General features: G+C 41.0%; 1 protein-coding gene across 3 annotated transcripts in view; it reads left to right on the forward strand.

Annotated features, from left to right (window-relative positions):
* LOC122930319 (norrin cystine knot growth factor NDP) overlaps window positions 1-20,076 on the forward strand; it is a 152,147-nt gene that overhangs the window by 55,013 nt on the left and 77,058 nt on the right. For 2 of the 3 annotated variants that reach the window (XM_044283600.1, XM_044283599.1), the window contains exons 3-4: window positions 9,220-9,309; window positions 16,653-16,997. In XM_044283600.1, the coding sequence (XP_044139535.1) occupies window positions 16,824-16,997 (174 nt within the window). In that variant the 5' untranslated portion in view covers window positions 9,220-9,309; window positions 16,653-16,823. The remainder of the gene's footprint in view (window positions 1-9,219; window positions 9,310-16,652; window positions 16,998-20,076) is intronic. The other variant, XM_044283598.1, reaches the window with a different exon arrangement.

Consider the following 20,076-nt stretch of genomic DNA (forward strand, 5'->3'; position numbering starts at 1 on the left):
TGGGTACATATTGAACAGGCACAAGCCCCATCGCAGAATCTGAAAGCATTACTTATGGCTTCCTTACATAAAGGCTTTTCTGCCTCTATACCACCTTACTTTATTCCCACCTCTCTAATCCTTTGGAAATCCTATTATGAAAAAGGGAACTCAATGAAAGGGATTTCAACTCCATTGGCCCAGCTAACCCCGATTGAATCAGTGCAATGCCTCATTCCAGACTTGCCTTTGGGGGCCTGGAAGGAGAGAAGGATTGAAAAAGTAGCTGACCTTTTGTCTCAGTCCTCCTTAAAGTCATACGCAGAACTGTAACAATTATTTAATATCCAACATAAGGACTTCTATAAATACCTAAGAATTAGGCACTTTTTGATAGAGAACCCTACACAAAGTCAATCTGTTGCTTCTCAGACAATGGTCCCTGACAAATACAATAATGACAATCTTGGCTCCCTTCTTATCATGGGAAGCTGAACTGAAGAGGACTTTTTCCCCTGCTCAATGGTCCACACTCCACAGCCATCAGATTTGCAGTATCACACTTGAAATGTACTTCACATTTTGAATCCTACATGAAGACAACACTTAGGTGGTATTTCACCCCAATGAGACTTAGCCATGTTTTTCCAGGATCCACTCAGGTATGCTGGAGAGGCTGTGGAGGAAAGGGGACTCTCCTTCATATCTTATAGGATTGTCCCAACTTGTCTGATTTGTGGTCTTGTGTCTTCCAAGCTATTGTGGGGGTAGTTAGATGCAGATTGGCCCCAGATCCGGCCCTTGCCCTGTTAATAATTGACCTCACACAGATACTGTGTAGTCATAGGATAATTGCAATACATATGTTCTTGGCCACCAAATTAGCCATTACCAAAAATAGGAAAAGCACCACCATTCCTACCTACCAGGAAGTAGTGGGAGTGGTAGAAACAACGAGATCATATGAAAGAATGAAAGATTTCACACTCAAAAAATATGAGGAGGAGTGGGCCGCGTGGGTCGGTCTGTATCCAATAGCATCCGTCCTACCATGACCGAGTGGAAGGAGGTGACGGGACTGGGAGGGAACTAGAGCTTAAATATGCATGTGTAAATCCCAGCTTGATGCATATGCCTTGACTCTGTATAAGGTATTTCTCTGCCATTTATTTTATTTTCTTCCTTTTCTTCTGTTATGTTTCCGTTAAAGTTCATTTATAAAAGTGCTTTTATATTATGTTCCATGATACACTAATGCGGATGTATTACCACCACCTGATATTATGTATCTACAAGCATGAATGCTTCCCAGGTGGTTTTAATTATGCACAGATGTATCGACATTACTTTGTTAAACTGTATTTGGATAACTGTTTGAAAACCCAATAAAAACTATTGAACATTAAAATTAGCCATGAAGGCGTTAGCATAGGGCAGTGTCACATTCGCCCCCATCGCAGTACCTTTCTTTTGGACATAAAAATTGTTCCCGAACATAAAAAAAATTATTTAGTAATACAAGACGTAGTAGCTGAATACAAATAGTTGGGCAGATTGAGGCAATGTACGGGTAGAGCATTGCTGTGGCTTGAATACCCTTCTCATGTGAAATGGAGGTATATAAGCTATTGACATCTAATGTGACTAGTAAACAATAAGATAGTAAATCGTGTAGGTCTGCGATGATACATAAAAAATGTGGCGTGTCTAAAAGGAAAGAGTGCGTACGTTTAATTACAGTAAAGGGGGTCAAAATCTTCTCTAAAAATATAGACAATGGTGACAGTAGAGAGTCGGTGGGGGTTACTATTATTCTTCTTGGTGGTTGGGTCAGGTTTTTGTGGATTTTAGGTAATATATAAAAAACAGGTATAATGGGATGCTCATTGAGAAACAAGGTATATGTGGCTTTATCTATAGTACCTAATAAGAGATGTTCATCCAAAAATATTCTAATCTAATTTTTTTTACTTAAAAGTGGGATTATGTTGTACTTTTTCATACGTCGAACTATCAGAAAGTTGGCTTTGAATTTCCCTGATATAAAATGTAGTGTCCATGGAGACTATTGCTCCCCCCTTGTCATCTGGTTTTATGGTAATAGTTTTGTCAGATTGCAGTGTTTGTAATGCTGCGTGTTATTCACTAGTACAATTTTTTGGAGTATGAAGATTTCCTCTTTTAAGTGCCTAAACATTAGTTTAAATTCCTTTGTCTATCAGGTTAATGAAAGCCTCTACCCCGTGTTAATTTTTGGGGGCATATAGTGACTTTTATTTCTGAGCCCAAACTGAGATATGGAGAAAGTGGTAGGAGATGTTATAGTTGATGGGGGTGTCATGTTTTGTGTAAAGTGAACTTTCAATCTGAGAGATCTTAGGAATCGCGGCACAGACTGCTTTCCAGGGTTGCTCCTGCTGTCTGCAAAGCCATCACGTGTTGTAGCAGCAACTGGTTAGTCTGCTGCTTATTAGCCTTGTGTTGCTGCAGGTTTGTCTCTCGCTGCTGCAGATTAGACTTCATGAGGGCCTTCACAGCCTCTATTTTGTCATGGGGCACTGGTTGCAATTCAGCTAGTTTAATGTACGACATACAACCATGCCTTAAAGATGCAGAAGCCAAAAATATCAGCATTCACACCAGCCTAACTGCTCTTGCCAGCATCCTCCACCAATTGTAGGGACTCGCTCTGGTAGACAGTATTAGCGGACTCAGTATAGAGGCAACAACAAGTTCTTTGGATCAAACAGTTCAGTGTTTTATTCACACTTTAGGCAAATGACAAAACAAGCAGTCATATTCAAACAAAAGGTCACCTTGCAGTGTTGGTGTTAATTCACACCATGCAGTAATTATGCCTTTAAATAGTCCTTGCTGATAGCAGCACCAACCTGTTTTCACAACAATCAGGTAGCAAGCCTTCATCCAGACACAAGCCTCCCAGATCCCAACAGAGAGACATGGCTTCTGAGACGCCGATTAAAGGACAGCCAGGTGCTGCCAAAACTCGGACCGGCATTTCAAATCCGGTTCGGTATTTCACCTCACCTGCTGGGAGAAAAATACCTGTTTTCCCAGACCAAACCTCTTACTGTGTCACAATATATATATATAGCTGAGAGGATTTCATTTGTTTTAATTTATTGGTCCAGCCAACCCTCTATTGTGCTGTTGTGTTGACAAAAGTCTCAGATGGTTGGACATAGAAACATAGAATGTGTCGGCAGATAAGGGTACTTTCACACTAGCGTTTTTCTTTTCCGGCATAGAGTTCCGTCACAGGGGCTCTATACCGGAAAAGAACTGATCAGGCATATCCACATGCATTCTGAATGGAGAGTAATCCGTTCAGTTTGCATCAGGATGTCTTCAGTTCAGTCGTTTTGACTGATCAGGCAAAAGAGAAAACCGTAGCATGCTACGGTTTTTTCTCCGGCGAAAAAAACTGAAGACATGCCTGAACGCCGGATCCGGCATTTTTTCCCATAGGAATGTATTAGCGCCGGATCCGGCATTCAGAATACCGGAATGCCGGATCCGTCGTTCCGGCATGCGCATGCGCAGATCGGTAAAAATGCGAAAAATGTACAAGACGGATCCGTCGGTCCGCATGACAAGCGGAGAGACGGATCCGTCCTTGCAATGCATTTGTGAGACGGATCCGCATCCGGATCCGTCTCACAAATGCTTTCAGGCAGCAGCAGATCGGCGGATCCGGCGGCCAGTTCCGACGACGGAACTGCCCGCCGGATCACACTGCCGCAAGTGTGAAAGTAGCCTAAAAACCATTTGGCCCACATGAAACATCATGTGCTTTTTGTATTGCCTATTAAAGAAAAACCAAAGGGAAATCTTATTGCAGTACCAAGTTCTTTTTATTAAAGAACACTCATTGAAAAGCATGGTATGTAACCGGAGGTAAAGAAAAAGAGGAAGGAAGGAAGCCAACCCCTTTAAGAGATGAAGGGGGTGATGCTGCACACCCACATTGTTCCATTAGGCTCCTGTTCATATAAAGATATTGTTATCCACTGCTGTGGTTAATTTAGCACCTTTGGTTTTGTATCCATGTTCCCTAGATTTAAAAAAGTTTGGAAAGGGACCCAGAAAATAGTCAAGCACAGCAGATAATAATTTCCAAAAAGCAATTTATTATACTCTCAAACAAATCAGTTAAAAGGGGAACATCAATAGAATAAAATCCACACGAACAGTGGATAGAGTAATGGCTTGACTTGAGTTTCACAATCAACAAAGTCCTTTAAAAGCCTCAGCCTATTTCACTGTGAGCTGAGCATAGGAAGAGACATGACAAGCACTAGGACAGAGTTGCTAATAGCATTCCAATATCCGGGACAGTGCATGAGCAGTGTAGGGAGAGTTTTTACACACTGTAGAGTGAGCATAGGGAGACTGCAGGAATCGTGCAGGGACTGTAGTCTGAAGCATAAGGGATCCATAGGAGACAGCGTAGTTTGCATAAATCCCTGTGTAGGGCACAAAGCTATCTAATTAAAAAGTTTCCTCCGTGTTTAATAGATAAGCAATTCTATTATGTCTTGATTCTCAAATTAGGGTCAATAAGCTGTGTAATTTTACTGTTATTGGGGTGTCCAACTTGTTTAATAGATAAGCAATTCTATTACCCCTTGATTCCCAAATTGGGGTAAATAAGCTTTCTAATTTCACTGTTTTTGGGCTGCCCACCTTGTTAAATAGATAAGCAATTCTATTACTTCTTGATTCTCAAATTCAGGTGAAGAGGCTTTCTAATTCTACTGTTATTGTGGTGTCTACCTTGTTTAATACATAAGCGATTCAATTGATTCTCAAGTTGGGGTGTATCAGCTGTCTAGTTGTACTGTTATTGGGGTGTCCACTTTGTTTAATAGATAAGCAATTCTATTAGGCCTTGATTCTTGAATTAGGTTGAATAAGCTGTCTAATTTCACTGTTATTGGGTGTCCACCTTGTTTAATAGATAAATAATTCTATTTTGCCTTAATTGTCAAATTGGCATGAATAAGCTTTCTAATTTTACTGTTATTGCGGTGCATACCTTGTTTAATAGATAATCAATTCTATTATGCCTTGATTCTCAAACTGGGGTGAATAAGCTTTCTAATACTACTGTTATTAGGGAGTCCACCTTGTTTACTAGATAAGTAATTGTTACGCCTTTTTTGATGACCAATCCTGCCATCCTTGAATGGTTGACTCGGTCTTCAACATCATCTCAACTGTCATCAAACACCAACAGCTGGGGAATTCCTTTGACATGGCCCAGGAACTAGCTCTGTGCCCTCACCTATTCTGAACCTGCCTCTTTCCTTTGCTGCTCCTTCTGACAGGCAAGTAATATATGCTGCCAGCTCTGATCTGCTTTTTATCAAGGACAATCTTATTGAGGACAGTCAGCAGCTACAGGCCAGCCCAGATTTCAAGGAGAGGTCCGCTGCTTCCTCCTGTAGGCTTGTAAGCAGCAATGATGACAGTCACATGGAAGCAGGTGTTGCGAGTAGTCAGGGAGTCGGCCATGAGACTGATGAGGGTGACATAAGAGATGAGCAGACAGTAGAGGATGATGATGTAGGGGATTGTAGGTGAGAGCTGGGTGAAAAGGAGGCTTCATCATCATCAGGGGGTGAGGGTGACAGTGTGTAGCTGAGTCAAAAGAGTGGCAGCAATGTGAGATCTGGAGCGAAACATGCCTGAGGTAGACCTGTCTGAAAACTACAAGTGGTGCACAACTTCATAGAGGCATCGGCAGGCATTTAGCACAGAGTTGTGGGGGTAAAATGCCATACTGACTGGTGTGGGAATTTTTCATAAAGTCCCTTGAGGACATCAGCATGGCCGTATGTAGAATCTGCAGGAAGAAGGTGAAGCACGGCCAGGGTGTCAACGTTGGCACCACGACCCTGTGGCAACACATGAAACTTCACCATAAAGTATAACCCCCTCTAGTCCTTTAAAACACTGTTTTTTTCTGATATGCTTCTATCTTGTTTTTAATTTAATTTTTTTTTTTTTTCATTTTTACTCACCTGTCCGATCGGTCTGATACAACGTCAGGTGTAACTATATCTACTTTTATCGTTGCCACCACAAACTGCGGTTGTCACCTGGTGGTGACAGAACATTATTGATCGCTTATGCGCTGGGTGTCATTTTACAAGATTGGTGCAAATCGAACCAGAAAACATTTCCAATCTGCTAATAGATTCGCTCAGCAGCAAGACTCTCTTGACAGCAAGTTGTTCAACCAATTCCTTTGTTTTAAGTTCCTTTGTTTTAGCTGAAGTACTTGAGGACTCTGATATGTGGGTGGCCCTTCTACTAGCGAAGGAAGTCACACTTGAGATTGTGGTTCCCCCTAAGGACCTAGCATAGTCTCTCATAAATAGCTAGTTTATTCTCTTTCTTGCTTTACCTTCACCATAGTTTGCTGCAGATGAAAGTTCTCTCATGAGCTTTACTAAATCTTTAGTGACCGCAGTCCATGTGTCCATGTTCCTTACAATATCCTGGGAATGTGTTGTAGATTACCGAAGGTTGACATATGCTGCCATAAGCTCTGATTCAGATTCTTCTACCGTCTCTACCATGTCACAAGTTCCTTTTTATACTTTCTTGTTTTAGCTTTCTACGAATGTCTTTAATGTATGATTTTCACCTATCGTACATCCGGGTGAAATTCTTCTCTTTTAATACTGCTTCTTGCACCAAATTTTCCAGCATCTTTGAGGTCGGTTTTCTGGCATGTGGTGAACGTCTTAGTTCATCTGCTTTGGCTAGATTTGTTTGAGGCAAGACTAGTGCTGCATTAGACTCTTCTAACTCAGACAGGTTCTCTTGCTCTTCACCTTCTACCCTATCTAGCTTTGCATCCTCTAACAGTGGCATGGTTATACTAGGCTCAGACATTTTTACTTTAAATGGTATAACAATCAATACGAATATTAAAGGACCTTTAACTTTAAATGCAATATTAATAAATGCAGAAATAAATGATTTTCACTTGAAATGTAACAGCAATTAACGCAGGCAATAAATGACTTCCACTTTAAATACTTTAGGGTGTGTGTACTACAAACTGTCCTTTGTTTTACTTTCAAGTCTCTTATTTCTGAACACAACATTTTTTTTCTTTATGCCAAAACCTCTGTGCAATAATAAGTAATAAAAGGAAAGCTCTGACCTTATTCTGAATAAGCAGGAACAAATGTCACTCTTAAAGAAGACGTGTCTTTTATTGATGTGTTGCGATGCTTGCGCTGACTTGTGATGCTCTGTGCTGACTTGCGATGCTCTGTGCAGACTTGCGATGCGCTGGCTTAGATACACCGCTACAGGCTTTGGGCCTAGTGGCGGGAAACTAGCTGGCTTCAGTACGTGGTCTCTCCATGGATAGCGGTGCGGGCACTCTAGCTCTGGACTTTGGCCTCCCTCCTTGCGTCTCTTTCTCTCTCTAGGGATCTTTCTCTGACTATTTTGCCTTTGCCGTTCTGCCACTTTTAAGAGTTGGCTGGAGTTTGACTGATGCACACATTCTATGGTCTCTATGGTAGCTCTGCTGAGGTGTCTTTGCTTGCTCACTCAGGGAACAGTTGCTGCGCGGCAGTATATACTGGCGGTCCGCTGAGCTAATGTGCCCTTTACTGTGCAAGTTGAGGAGCGCTATCACTTCGCCCTCTGAGGGTAATAGTTCCACTGTGGCAGGCGCAGCACTATGAAGTGCCTTTGCACTGTGGCATTAGAAGAATTTTGATATCTCTGGCTTTTTAGTCTAACCAGACTGTCTATTACTTTGTAATTCCTCTAGCACCGTTCTATGGAAACAGTAGGTTTAAAGAGCACGCCAAATGCTTGAAATAACTTCTATATTAACTTCAGCTTTTCTTCATATATAACACTGCCGCCTCCGCAGCAGATAGTCCATGTACAAAACACGTGTTGAAAAGAGATCACATAATGGCGGTATGCATAAGATGGTGGTTCAACTGTTCAATCTTGTCATTCAACATAAAATGGTGGATATATTTCTCTCTTCAGTATCTGTACTCTCACTTTAAGTTAAAAAGGAAATAGGCTATGATAAAGCAAGCATGGTTGGCAGAAAGGCATGTGGTGCCCGAAAAAAAACTTTTAGGTGAGCTTCACATGCCGCAATCAGCTATTTCGTAGATCCCAAAAGTGAAAGGTCAGCAAGTGTGAGTTATCGTTGTCTACCATGTTACAGATAAATCAAACTTCTTTATTTGTCTCTACAAGCTTGCTAGTTCACATATCACATTGTAAAGGTGGCTTTATAAATTGGATAGCTGTTGGCTGAGTTGAAGCCCACTTATGGAGCAGATAAAGATGGTAGCCTCCTGTTAGTAAGTAAAAGGGTTTATCTGGGTAAAGATAATCATGACCTATACTCAGAATAGGTCATCATTATCACATTGGTGGGGTCTGAGGCCCAGTACCCATGCCAATCAACTGTTTCAGGGAGTTGTTATGCTCAACAGAGCTTTGGTGAGTGCGATGAACTCCCAGCAGCTTCCAAGCACAGTGCCATACCTTGTATAGCGGCTATGCTTGGTATTGACTTTAATGGGGCTGAGCAGCATCTAGACCATGTGACTGGCGTACTGTGATTTCACATGGCCTAGGAAGAGGCTGCCGGTGCTCACGGAACGACCGACCTCTTCTAACAGCTGATCGATGGGGGTCTTGGGAGTCAGTGCCCATCCATCTGATATTGATGACCTATCCAGAGGATGGGTCAACAATAGTAATTCCTGGGTAACCACTTTAAGAGGAACGAGAGATCCAACTGCTTGTTGGGCCAACATTCATTGCTCCCTACCCCTCCTTAAATGCTAAGTGTACATGTGTTCTCACTGGAGAGTGGTTTATTTCCTGTGAAAACAACTAATTGGATATATTGAAAAACAGTGTTCCCGGTTCTTCTTCTCCTGTGACATCTGCCTTAGGTAGAGGTCAGGACACTACCATGCACATTAAAAATCCACAGGTTTGGATGAAGTTCACCTAACATGATTGGCCAATTTTAGTACACTCCTGTGGCCACACTCATACAGCAGAGACTGATGGCTTAAAACAGTGCTGAGGCTGCTGTATTCCCATGAATTGATTACCTAGACATTTTTCTTTAGAAACAAATATATACACAATATCACTATAAATACTATATAGCCCCATAGCTGAAATCAAATTTGTTTCACCTAGGGCATTTCATGTGTGTCAAGAAGGATCAGAAAGCAGAGACCAGTGGGATCTGGGAAACATCAGAACAGGATTGACAAGGGATTGGAGGAGGTAAGTATTATTTGTATTATAGTAAGTTATTTGTTTTCTTATGCCACCCTGTGTTTAAAAAAAAATGCTCATTTGTACAACCCCTTTAAAGCGTAAAACATGCATATGAACCTTGTGTTTAACATTTATTTATTTTCCTTAATATCATAACCTCCTTAAGGCTATCAGGCAATGGCTTATATAAAAGTTGAAGAAAACCAAGGCGATAACTAAAATAAGTTGATGTAGACAACAGTACAGATAGCTTTCTTAAAAAACACTTAAAGTGGTGTTCTGGTTATAAAAAGTTATCCAGTATCCCATAATGAATGGATTGGCTGGTCGAGCGTGTGCCGTGCTGCTCTGTTAATTACCTGTTAGCAGGGGCGTTGCTAGGGTCTCCAAGGAATATGGCCCAGTTCTCTAAGGCTACTTTCACACTAGCGGTAGCCTTCTCCGGCAGCCTGTCAGGTCTATGCTACTGCTAGTGCACCGTGCCGCCAAAAGTCCGCTCCGGCCTCCTTCACTATAAAAGGGCAGGCCGGAGGTCCGGCCAAAGAATGGCAAACATGCCGAGAGGCGGCTGGAATAAAACTGCAGCATGCTGTCGGTTTTTTCAGCCCACCTCTTGGCATGTTTGCCGGACCTCTGGCCCTCCCCCATTATAGTGAAAGGAGCCAGAGCGAACCTCCGGCGGCACTAGCAGTAGCATGGATCTGGCAGGCTGTTCCCCCGCCGAAACATCCTGCTGGAGAAGGCTACCGCTAGTGTGAAAGTAGCCTAAGTCGACTCTACCCGCGCACACTGCATTTTACTGTACTCTCTATACAGAAGCATGTAGTTCTCACATCCAGGGCCTCCTAGGTGATGTCTCCTCTAATGTAGATCTTCACTGTAATCTATTCTCCACTCAGTCCTGACAACTTCTTTCAGCCGCGCCTCGTCTCTGCAGAGTGTGACACACAGATATCTTACGTTCCTCACATTCTATCATCATCCCCCAACCTAGAGTCCCCACAGTGTTATCCTACTACTCGCTGTGCTCTCCAATACCCCCAAATGCTATCCTGAAGAAAATAAGTAATAACTAATAAGAACGCCTAATGTCCCCTGGATTAAAAATGCCCCCACAGTCCCCCAGTACTTATATTGCCCTCTTCTGTTATAATGCTCTCCCCTGCAGTGCCCCCTGTAGTTATATTCCTCCTCTTAGTGTCCTCACAAATTATAATTCCTCAGCCCCTCCACCATACAGTCCCATGTAAATAACACTATTTCTCTCCCTTCGCCATAGAGTCCTATGTAAATAACATCACATCATCTCTTCAGCCCTCTCAATATACAGTCCCACGTAAATACAATCCCTCTCTGTCTACAGCCACCTCCAATATACAGTCCCATGTAAATAACATCACTTCCCTCCCTTCAGACCCTCCAATATACAGTCCCATGTAAATAACATCACCCTCTCACCAGCCACCTTCAACATACAGTCTCATGTAAATAATATCACCCACTCCCCAGCCGCCTCCAATATGCAGTCCCATGTAAAAATCACCCCCTCAACATTCAGTCCCATTTAAATAACATCACTCCCTCCCACAGGAAGCCTAATGTAAATAATATCACTCCTGAACATTTAGTCCCATGATAACATCCCTCCCTTCAACCCTAACATACAGCCCCAGTTAAATAACCACAACTCCCAGAATTGCTCTGCCTATTCCTTCACTTACCTCTCCTCATGTAACAGACTTCACTACGTTTTTTTCTCCAATCTCCAGGACTTTTCCTCCTCACTGCCGTCCTCTCCTGCACTGATCACATGATGGTGACATCATCCCAGGTCCTTCTCAACCTCTGCCTTCTGCATTGATCACATGGCCTGTGATGTCATCACAGGTCCTTCAGATCTTGCAGTGCATTATATTCAATTATATTGCCCTCCTGAGGACAGCAATACAGTTGTATCTGCCTGGCAGGCAGTACATTCAGGTCCCAGGCCCCGAATGTTTTAGCTTTGCAACGCCCCTGCCTGTTAGACTGCTGGGGATAGCCCAGTACAGCACTTGGATATTTCCAGCATTGCCATAGGGAAAGACTTTAGCTGCACTGCAGATGCTTGATCATTCCATTCATTTCATAGCATAGGGCCTCGTTCTCATGATCAGTTCGGTCACTAATCTTGCATTCATCCTCTATCCTGTGGTTAGGTGATAACTTCTTATGAATGGAATTACCCTTTATATGATATTATCCAAACCCATTGCTTATTACCCATGACATCAAAAGTGTAAAAATGTTTTATTGTAGTATTTTTTATCAGGCTAGACACATATTTTAACAAATTTGTGACTGAGGTTCAAGAAAGGTTTACACTCTACGGCATACAGCTGTAGTAGTGGGGATCCCTCCCTTCAAAAATGGGAGAACCCAGTTCAGTTGTGTATATACAATATAGCAGATTATACATAAATGTGGGACTCTAAAGCAGAAGGATTGGCAGAAAGTGCTTCAATTTTCGCTGCAGTATCAGACATTGGCATGTCAGGCGAGAAACATCAGAAAACAAACACCCTGCGACCATTGCTGGAAGGAAACACAATCTTGTGGTAGCAGCATTATTGTCAGGAGAAAGTAAGAAGGAAGCTTCAACACTGCATGGCAATGTCATAAAAGTATTTTTTTCTTTATTACAGCATATCTACAAAGGTGAATATAAAATAACTTGAACTCACGTGTTTCAGATGAAAAACATCCTTAATCATAGCCCTACAGTGCTGAAGCTTCCTTTTTCTATTTTTGCTGTTTGTTCATCTTTCATGCACGTCAGACACCTCTACTTGAAGTGGGTGAGCTGTTTTTCATAGTCTGGGGAATGTTTTCATGGCATTCTCTGGGCCCACTCATCTATGTGGAAGGTACTCTCAACCGATTTGGTTACAAATCCATCTTTGCAGATTACGTACACCCATATATTCTGATTTTCTTCCCGGGACGAATGAGATCTTCCAGCAAGACAACGCAACATGTCACTAGGCTAGAAATGTCTGATATTGGTGGGAAGAACATGACCAAGATTTCCAAGTATTACCCTGGCCCTCCTAATTGAACCCAATTGAGCATCTGTGGGACTACCTTGATCATCATGTTCACTCTGTGGATCTTTCACCTTTGCACCCTCCAGTAGCTGTGGGATTCGCTGCAGTCAGCATGGCTCCATATACCTGTGGCAACCTACCATGACCACATTGAGTCATTACCAGCCTGTCTAGCTGTCGTCTGTGCTGCACATGACGGTTACTGTGGATATTAGCTGAATGAAGAGGGAAACATTAGTGAGTGCTGTGTAATAAAGGAAGCAACAAAAAAAAAGAAAAATCTGTCTTCTCCCTCGAGTGAGCTCAACAGTCACCAAGGCCAGGATCGGCCACTTTAATTACTGACCTATGTAGACATTCTGCTTAGAATCAGCTAGTGGTCTTCAAGGGGTTAGCAGCATTCATACTTTTTACATCTCAACTCATTGCTTTAAAGTCTTGGCAAAACAAAGACCTAATATTCATCTGTTTCTTATTGTAAAATGGCTTCTTAACACATCAATACTGAGGAAGTGCCAACGGGCAGGGATCATGTACAATCTTGTTTTTATGCTGGACAAGTTTTTGAGTTTTGTGGTGGTGTTTCATTCATGTACACCCATATACTTCTCTCAGATTCCAAACTCATATGTTTGCCAAGATTTAATAAAAAGCAGTTTATGGCTTTTGAGAAGCATATGGGGCAAATTACAAAAAAAAAAATATTAATGTGCTGTACAGGGGATTTGATATTAAGCAGAAAGTGTGCGAGTTTGGTCAGTTTTTCAGTCATATAAGCACAAATAAACAGCATTTTTTAAGAATTTGTATTAAGATATATTACTAGTTTCAGTGGCAAAGACTTCCTTTTCAGCAAAAGATCTACCCCATGTAAATTCCTCCTACTTTTCATTAAATGGTATATTCAAGAGTGTAACTGTATTCCCATCCCAAGTAGTGACAACACATCATTAGGGTTTCTTGATTAGTGGGGGTATGTCCTGGTTGTGTTACCAGACCGTATCTTGTAATTCGTCATAGACCTTATGTGGTCATCACGTGACCAGGGCAGAATTTCATCCTCTACAATGAAACCATGAAAGCTCCTATAGAATGAGTTTATTCTACAATGAATAACCTTTAATTGCTTTAACCCCTTCAAGACAGAGCCATTTTTCACCTTCCTGCCCAGGCCATTTTTTGCAAATTTGACATCTGTTACTTTGTGTGGTAATAACTTTGGAATGATTTTACCTATCTAAGCCATTCTGAGATTGCTTTCTCATGACACATTGTACTTCATGACAGTGGTAAATTTGAGTTGATATATTTCACTTTTATTTATAAAAATAATAAAAAATTTACTGAAAATGTGGAAACGTTTGCAACTTTCAAAATGTGAATTTCTCTGCTTTTGAAACAGACAGTGATCCCTCATAAAATAGTTATTACAGCTATAGCTTTACATTTCCCATCTGTCTACTTTATGTTTGCATCATTTTTCAAATGTATATATTTTTTTAAGACATTAGAAGGTATAGCATTTTGGAAGCAATTCTAAAAAATTTTAAGAACATTTCCAAAACCCACTTTTTAAGAACCAGTTCAGTTATGAATTCACTTTCATAATAGAAACTACCCATAAATGGCCCCAGTTTAGAAACTAAACGCCTCAAGTTAGTAAAAACTGATTTTTACAAACTTTGATAACCCTTTAGGTGTTCCAAAGAATTAAAGGAATATGAAGATGGAGTTTCAAAATGTCACTTTTTTGCCTGATTTTCCATTTTAATCCATTTTGTTTCTGTGACACAGCAAGGGTTAACAGCCAAACAAAACTCAAAATCTATTACCTTGATTCAGCAGTTCACAGAAACACCCCACATGTGGTTGTAAACTGCTGTATGGGCACATGGCAGGGCGAAGAAGGAAAATGCCATATGGTTTTTGGAGGGCAGATTTTGGTACACTGGTTTTTAGACACCATGTCACATTTGAAGATCCCTTGATGCACCCCTACAGTAAATTTTGTTTAATTGGTCTATATTATGCTTTTATGTGAGGCAAGGTAACTGATATGCTATTTTTATAGCGCAAGTTGTTACAGTCACGACAATATCAAGTATTTCAATTTTTTTATTCAGTTTTACATAATAAAGCATTTTTTAAAGAAAAATCATGTTTTTGTGTCTCCATTTTCTGAAAGCCACTTTTTTTTTGTTTTCTGCTGATCATCTTTTTTTTTTTTTTTTTGCGGGAAGAGTTGACATTTATATTGGTACCATTTTTGGGTACATCAGATTTTTTGATCATTCAATATTGCACTTTATGGGGCAAGGTGACCAAAAATATATTTTGTACAGCATTCACCTTAGGGGGTATATCATGTAATATTTTTATAGGGCAGGTTGTTACACATGTGGTGTTGCCTAATATGTCAACTTTTTTATTTATTTCATTTTTACACAATAAAAGCATTCTTGAAAAATAATGTTTTTGTGTCTCCATTTTTTGAAACCTATATTTTTGGGGCGATTGTCTTATGTACAGGCTTGTTTTTTGTGGGATGAGATGATGGTTTGATTGGTACTATTTTGCAACTTTATGTGTTTTTTTTTTTACTAGAAACTTTATTTTTTTATTATGAAAAACACTTTAACTCTTTTTACTTTTTATTTTTGTCCCACTGTGGGACTTCAGTCTTTGGGGATCTGATCCCCTCTACAATGCATTACAATACATCTTGTATTGTAATGCATTCCCTGTCAGCATTAGCCTAATATGCTGGATCTTCTAGGCTTCCATAGAAGGCAAGCCCCGATGTCTGTGCAAGGCATTGGGCTGCCCTCTCAGCCACTGGGTCTCCATCACCGCATTACGAGGACCTGATGGGGAAGTAAATGGAGCCGCAGATTGCCACAAACACCCCTGTATGCTGTGGTCAGTTTTGACCACAACATACACGGGGTTAATCCCCTGTCATTGACGATTACAGCAATGCCAGCAGATACAGCAGGGGCCTGGCTGTCAGTCTCCGCACTGGTAGGGCATGCACTGCTACAGTGCCCACCCAATTAGCATGACATACTATTATCTAAAATTGTGGGAAGTCACTTCAAATTATGACGTAATAGTATGTCATATGTCAGGAAGGGGTTAGGGGTATTTATATATGCCCAACTAAAAGACTTGTTGCAGAAATGTCTGGAACTTTACTATTTATCTAAATGGGGTTTGCATAAATCCATGTGCATATGCTGTGGTCTGCAGGTGTAATGTGCTGTGAAGAGGATGGGAGTGTTAGTGGGTATGATAGTGGTAGTAGTACTCACATTTCACGGTGGCAATCTGGCTCTCCCTGAGACCATGCAGTGAATGAAGGGCGCACCGTTTCTTCTCTGAGTTTCTGGGGTTCCTGCCTGATGATAGTTGGGGTGCCCTTGATTGTGGTTGTTTTGCAGGGTACACAGCAGGAGTCAGGTAGAGTGAAGGCCAATGGATGGTGGAGACAAAGACCAGGCCCAGTTTAGTGACAGCAAAGGGCAGTTTTTTCCTGAGGATGATGAGAGTTGCAGAATAAATCACAGCAATTGGCACAGTCCTGAGGTATATTAGAAAGCTTAATTTTCCCAATGGCTGTGTATCGGCAACGGCAATGATGGTAATAGTACTCCATCAGTCCCACTCTAAATACACTTTGTGGTCATTCCAAGCAACCATTGGCATGCAATTCTATTCTTATTAACTCTTTAAGCAGTTCCTGATCTGAGGGGGTGTAGACCTTAGATCCAGATGGCCAATCCATCTTGTATGGAAGGTGCTGGAGGAAATTAACCTTTTTCACAGCAGTAAAGTTTTTAATGCCATAAATGAGTGGTCCCTTACTGTCTGAATGCAGTGCAGCAACTGTCTCTTCTTTTTCCCTCATTCTGAAGATTTGTGAGGATACTGAGCCACAAGTTAAAAACCACTGTCCTATAGGTTCAAAGGTAATGTTCCCTGTTGTTTACATATACAGTAGTATATTTTCTGAATTAAGTAAAGCTGGCCATACATATTAGATTAATGTGCTCTGAAGCTGCCATTTTTGGTGGGACCAGCTGAAAGTGTCCCGACTTTCCCCGATTGACATATTTTGTGGGAGAAAGGGAATGGGGTCACTCCTTTTGTTCTTGGCAAAATGACTCAACCAAAAAGGAAAAACAAAAGGGAGTGACTACAAGACATTGTAGATAGAATATATCTTCTGCTTGTTCTAATGGATTTCTTTATTCAACCTTACAGCAGATGCAGCAATGGCTTACTACTTTACACAAACAAAGAACCAAGACCAATGGCTACAGGGAAGCTAATGAAAGGAGTTGACATCATTCTTCATACAGCACACTGCTTGAACTTTTGGATCCTACATTTTTAAGGTCCTCACTTTGCTCTGTCCCAAAAAGTTTGCGAACAATGGGAAACTATGTTCTAGTCTCATGGATTACTGCACTGTCACTGATGGCAATATTAACTGAGGCTGACATTAAAAAAAGTAACGCTTTCATCACAGAATCAGATCCAGCCCGATGTATGAGGCACCATTATGTAGATTCTATTAATCATCCACAGCACAAATGCACTGCAAAGGTAAAGTGACCGTCTTTTCTTTTCTTTTATCTTACAATATGCCTAATACAGTATGTACTTTTCCTTACAAAAGCAAAAGTATCTCTGGCTCTAAACATCTCAATAGTAACACAGAGGTCTTGTGGACTCACCACCACCACCTCAGAAGAGATTGAGGGTAAAAAGGCTTCGTATTTAGTCCTGTATCTCCTTCCACAAACTCCAGAAACACTGAGTATGCCCCAGAAGAAGCCGATAGTGGGCGAAACCCTGATTTTAACTGTGCCTGTCAGTCTGCACTACTCCTTCCTTATTCCACCTAGTGTCTCCCTGCTGGATAAGATCTAACATCGCATGGTTTGAATACATATGAATAAGTGAACATCTATTCTGAGTTCAGTCGGGAGTAACTTCCTACCGCTGGTATGGCAAGCAGTGATTGAAAGACATCTGTGCCATCAGTGGAAGGAGATACAGGACTGAATAGGAGGACTTCTTGCCCTAAATATCTTCTGAGGTGGTGTTGAGTCCCCGAGACCTCTGTGTTACTATTGGAAGAGATGTTTAGAGCCAGAGATACTTTAGCTTTTTTTGACACTGTGTGAACAGGAGCATTGGACCTGCTCCTTATCTCTTAGTGCTCTGTTTCTTCCATAGCGGATCGCTTCCTGATTGATCATATATATTTACTTTTCCTAATAAAGTATTTTCCTAAATATACTCAAAGGTTATTGTATTGTATATATCACTGAAAAAAAATGAGCATGTAAACTCTCTAATGAATTTATAAAGCAATAGTAATACCTACAACTCAAAATTACACTGAACATAGGGGTACATTTAAGACCGTCGTTTTAGACACCGGTCTGAATAAAGGGCCAAAGGTGGCGGTGGATCCGCCAAAGTTATGAAGAGGCGCAGGGCTGTACATAACTTCAGCGCCAGTTCTAAATGCAAGACAGCTTCCGAGCTGTCTTACATTCAGACCATTTTCTACGCCTAAACTCATGCCCACAATTTTAGACCTGGCGTGAGTGGGGGAAAGTCGCAGATAGCGGCACAACTATCTGTTGCACCGCCATTTGCGGCTGAAATACGCCTAATTTAGGCATATTTCAGATTAATAAATGACCCCCATAGTTTTTGAAGGCTGGTCCTATCACATCAGAGGGTCAATATCCACAATACATTATAAATTAATGTGAAGTCTAGTGGGTGCGTGGTATTCTAGAGGACTGACTGTACAGTATATATAAGAAAACATGTTTGAAAACTTTGCAATGTAAAAATTGTATTAAAACAGATAATAATTGCTCAAGACAAAGCTATGCAGCATTAGTGTTACACCCTCCAGACATACTCAGTGGTGTAGCTTTAGGAGTTGCAACAAGTTGTAAGTAGGTCTCATAGCCTAGAGGGCTCAGTTCTTCATAGCCCAGTAAAAGTGCCCCTCACACTGACCAGCATCAGGTTGTTGAGTCAGTGTGTCTGTGTATACAAGAATCTGATTCTGGTCTGTGCTGGTGTGTAGTGTCTAATCTGGAGTCTGAGGTAATTTATCTGACTTTGCATCTGAATTTATTTTGGTGTGTGGTCCAGGGACTGAATTATCTTATGGTTCTGGTTTATGGTCTGAATTAATTTCAGGGTCTAGTCTTGGTTTTGATGTTTCCTATGCTACCACCCTGAATATTCTACTTTTAAGGCTGATGTGGTGCCATTGACTAAGCATACTATCATCATTTGTCAGGTAATGCTAGGAACTGTACCTTCACAAAGGACTTTTTACTGTGGCACATGTACCTTCCCTCCTCCTATGGATCCATAGGTTTGCTATGGATTCTATGTCTTTCTAGTTACAGCGCATTACATGCCTATAAAATTTTAAATCCTTGATAAAGCAGCAGTTCAAGTGAGTAAAGTAAAGTTGTAATAACCTTACATAGGAAAACTTTCATCTTTCTCAGCAACTCCCTTATCATGCATATAGCCTCTTTGCACACCCAAAATAATCTGTCAAATATCTAATAGAGGGGGAGGAGGGAAAGAAGCTGCAGTGCCTTGCCGTTTGAGCCTGCATGCAGGGGGTGGGCAGTATCAGAGAGACATCTGATTGGCTTAAAACAAATAGCATAGCTGTAATAACTGGAAGAGCCCACCCACTCAGCAAGCTTTGAAAGAGACCATTTACATTTACAGAGGCCAGCAAATGGAGGAGAAACATCCACAATATTTTATTTTTAGATGGATAATGATCTATTTCCCTTCTCTCATTAAAAGACTCCATGCAAAGGGTTTCTCTAAATGATTTTTTTATAGGGCCACACAAGAGTAGGAAAGGGTAGCGTTACAGAGGGGACATTTTTAGATTGTTGCATGACCAATTTTCAGCTGTAGCTTATATACTCAATAGGAAGAATCCCTATCCTTGTTCTATGCCAGTTTTCTAGGGCTGAAAAGTGACACATTTTAGTGCAAGTTCATTTTTGACATAAACTCTATGACTTTTCTCCATTTTCTGACTCCCCCACCATTTTTACAAAAAGTAGATGGGAGGGGTGGTCCATGCATGGGACCTCGATGGCCCAACACATTTACCAATATGTACATTGATAAATGGGCACACATCACACCTCCACTTTACAGCTCCTTGCTGGTCCAAGTTCCATGTTCTGGAAAGCTGACCTCCTAGAGATGTGTCAAAATTACTAAGTGGCATTGCCTCTTAGCACATAATATGCCAGTTTTTTGTTTTTTCTATTAAGACTGATGTCAGAAATTCCAATGTTACTAAATTCCTCCAATAGGTAAAATAGGAAATATTCTGTTGTATTAGCATATCCAAACATTTTGTTGGATGCAGAAAACATCAAAAGTCATTTCAATGCATTATCAAGTCACAGCCCTACCCTCAAACGTACTGAAGAAGCAGATTCCTTCTTGTAGGGATGGGTCTCACAACTTGTGCTTTAGTATAATTTCTTAACTATTGAGAGTCAGACTAGAACTTGCACACTTCTCCTTTGCAATACTCCTTTACTCATAGAGCAAACATAAAAACAGGAGGTTTTGCTTCCCGTCTTTCATTAACTTAGAAGCG

Source organism: Bufo gargarizans, chromosome 3, assembly GCF_014858855.1.
Source record: "Bufo gargarizans isolate SCDJY-AF-19 chromosome 3, ASM1485885v1, whole genome shotgun sequence".
Taxonomy (NCBI): Eukaryota; Metazoa; Chordata; class Amphibia; order Anura; family Bufonidae; genus Bufo; species Bufo gargarizans.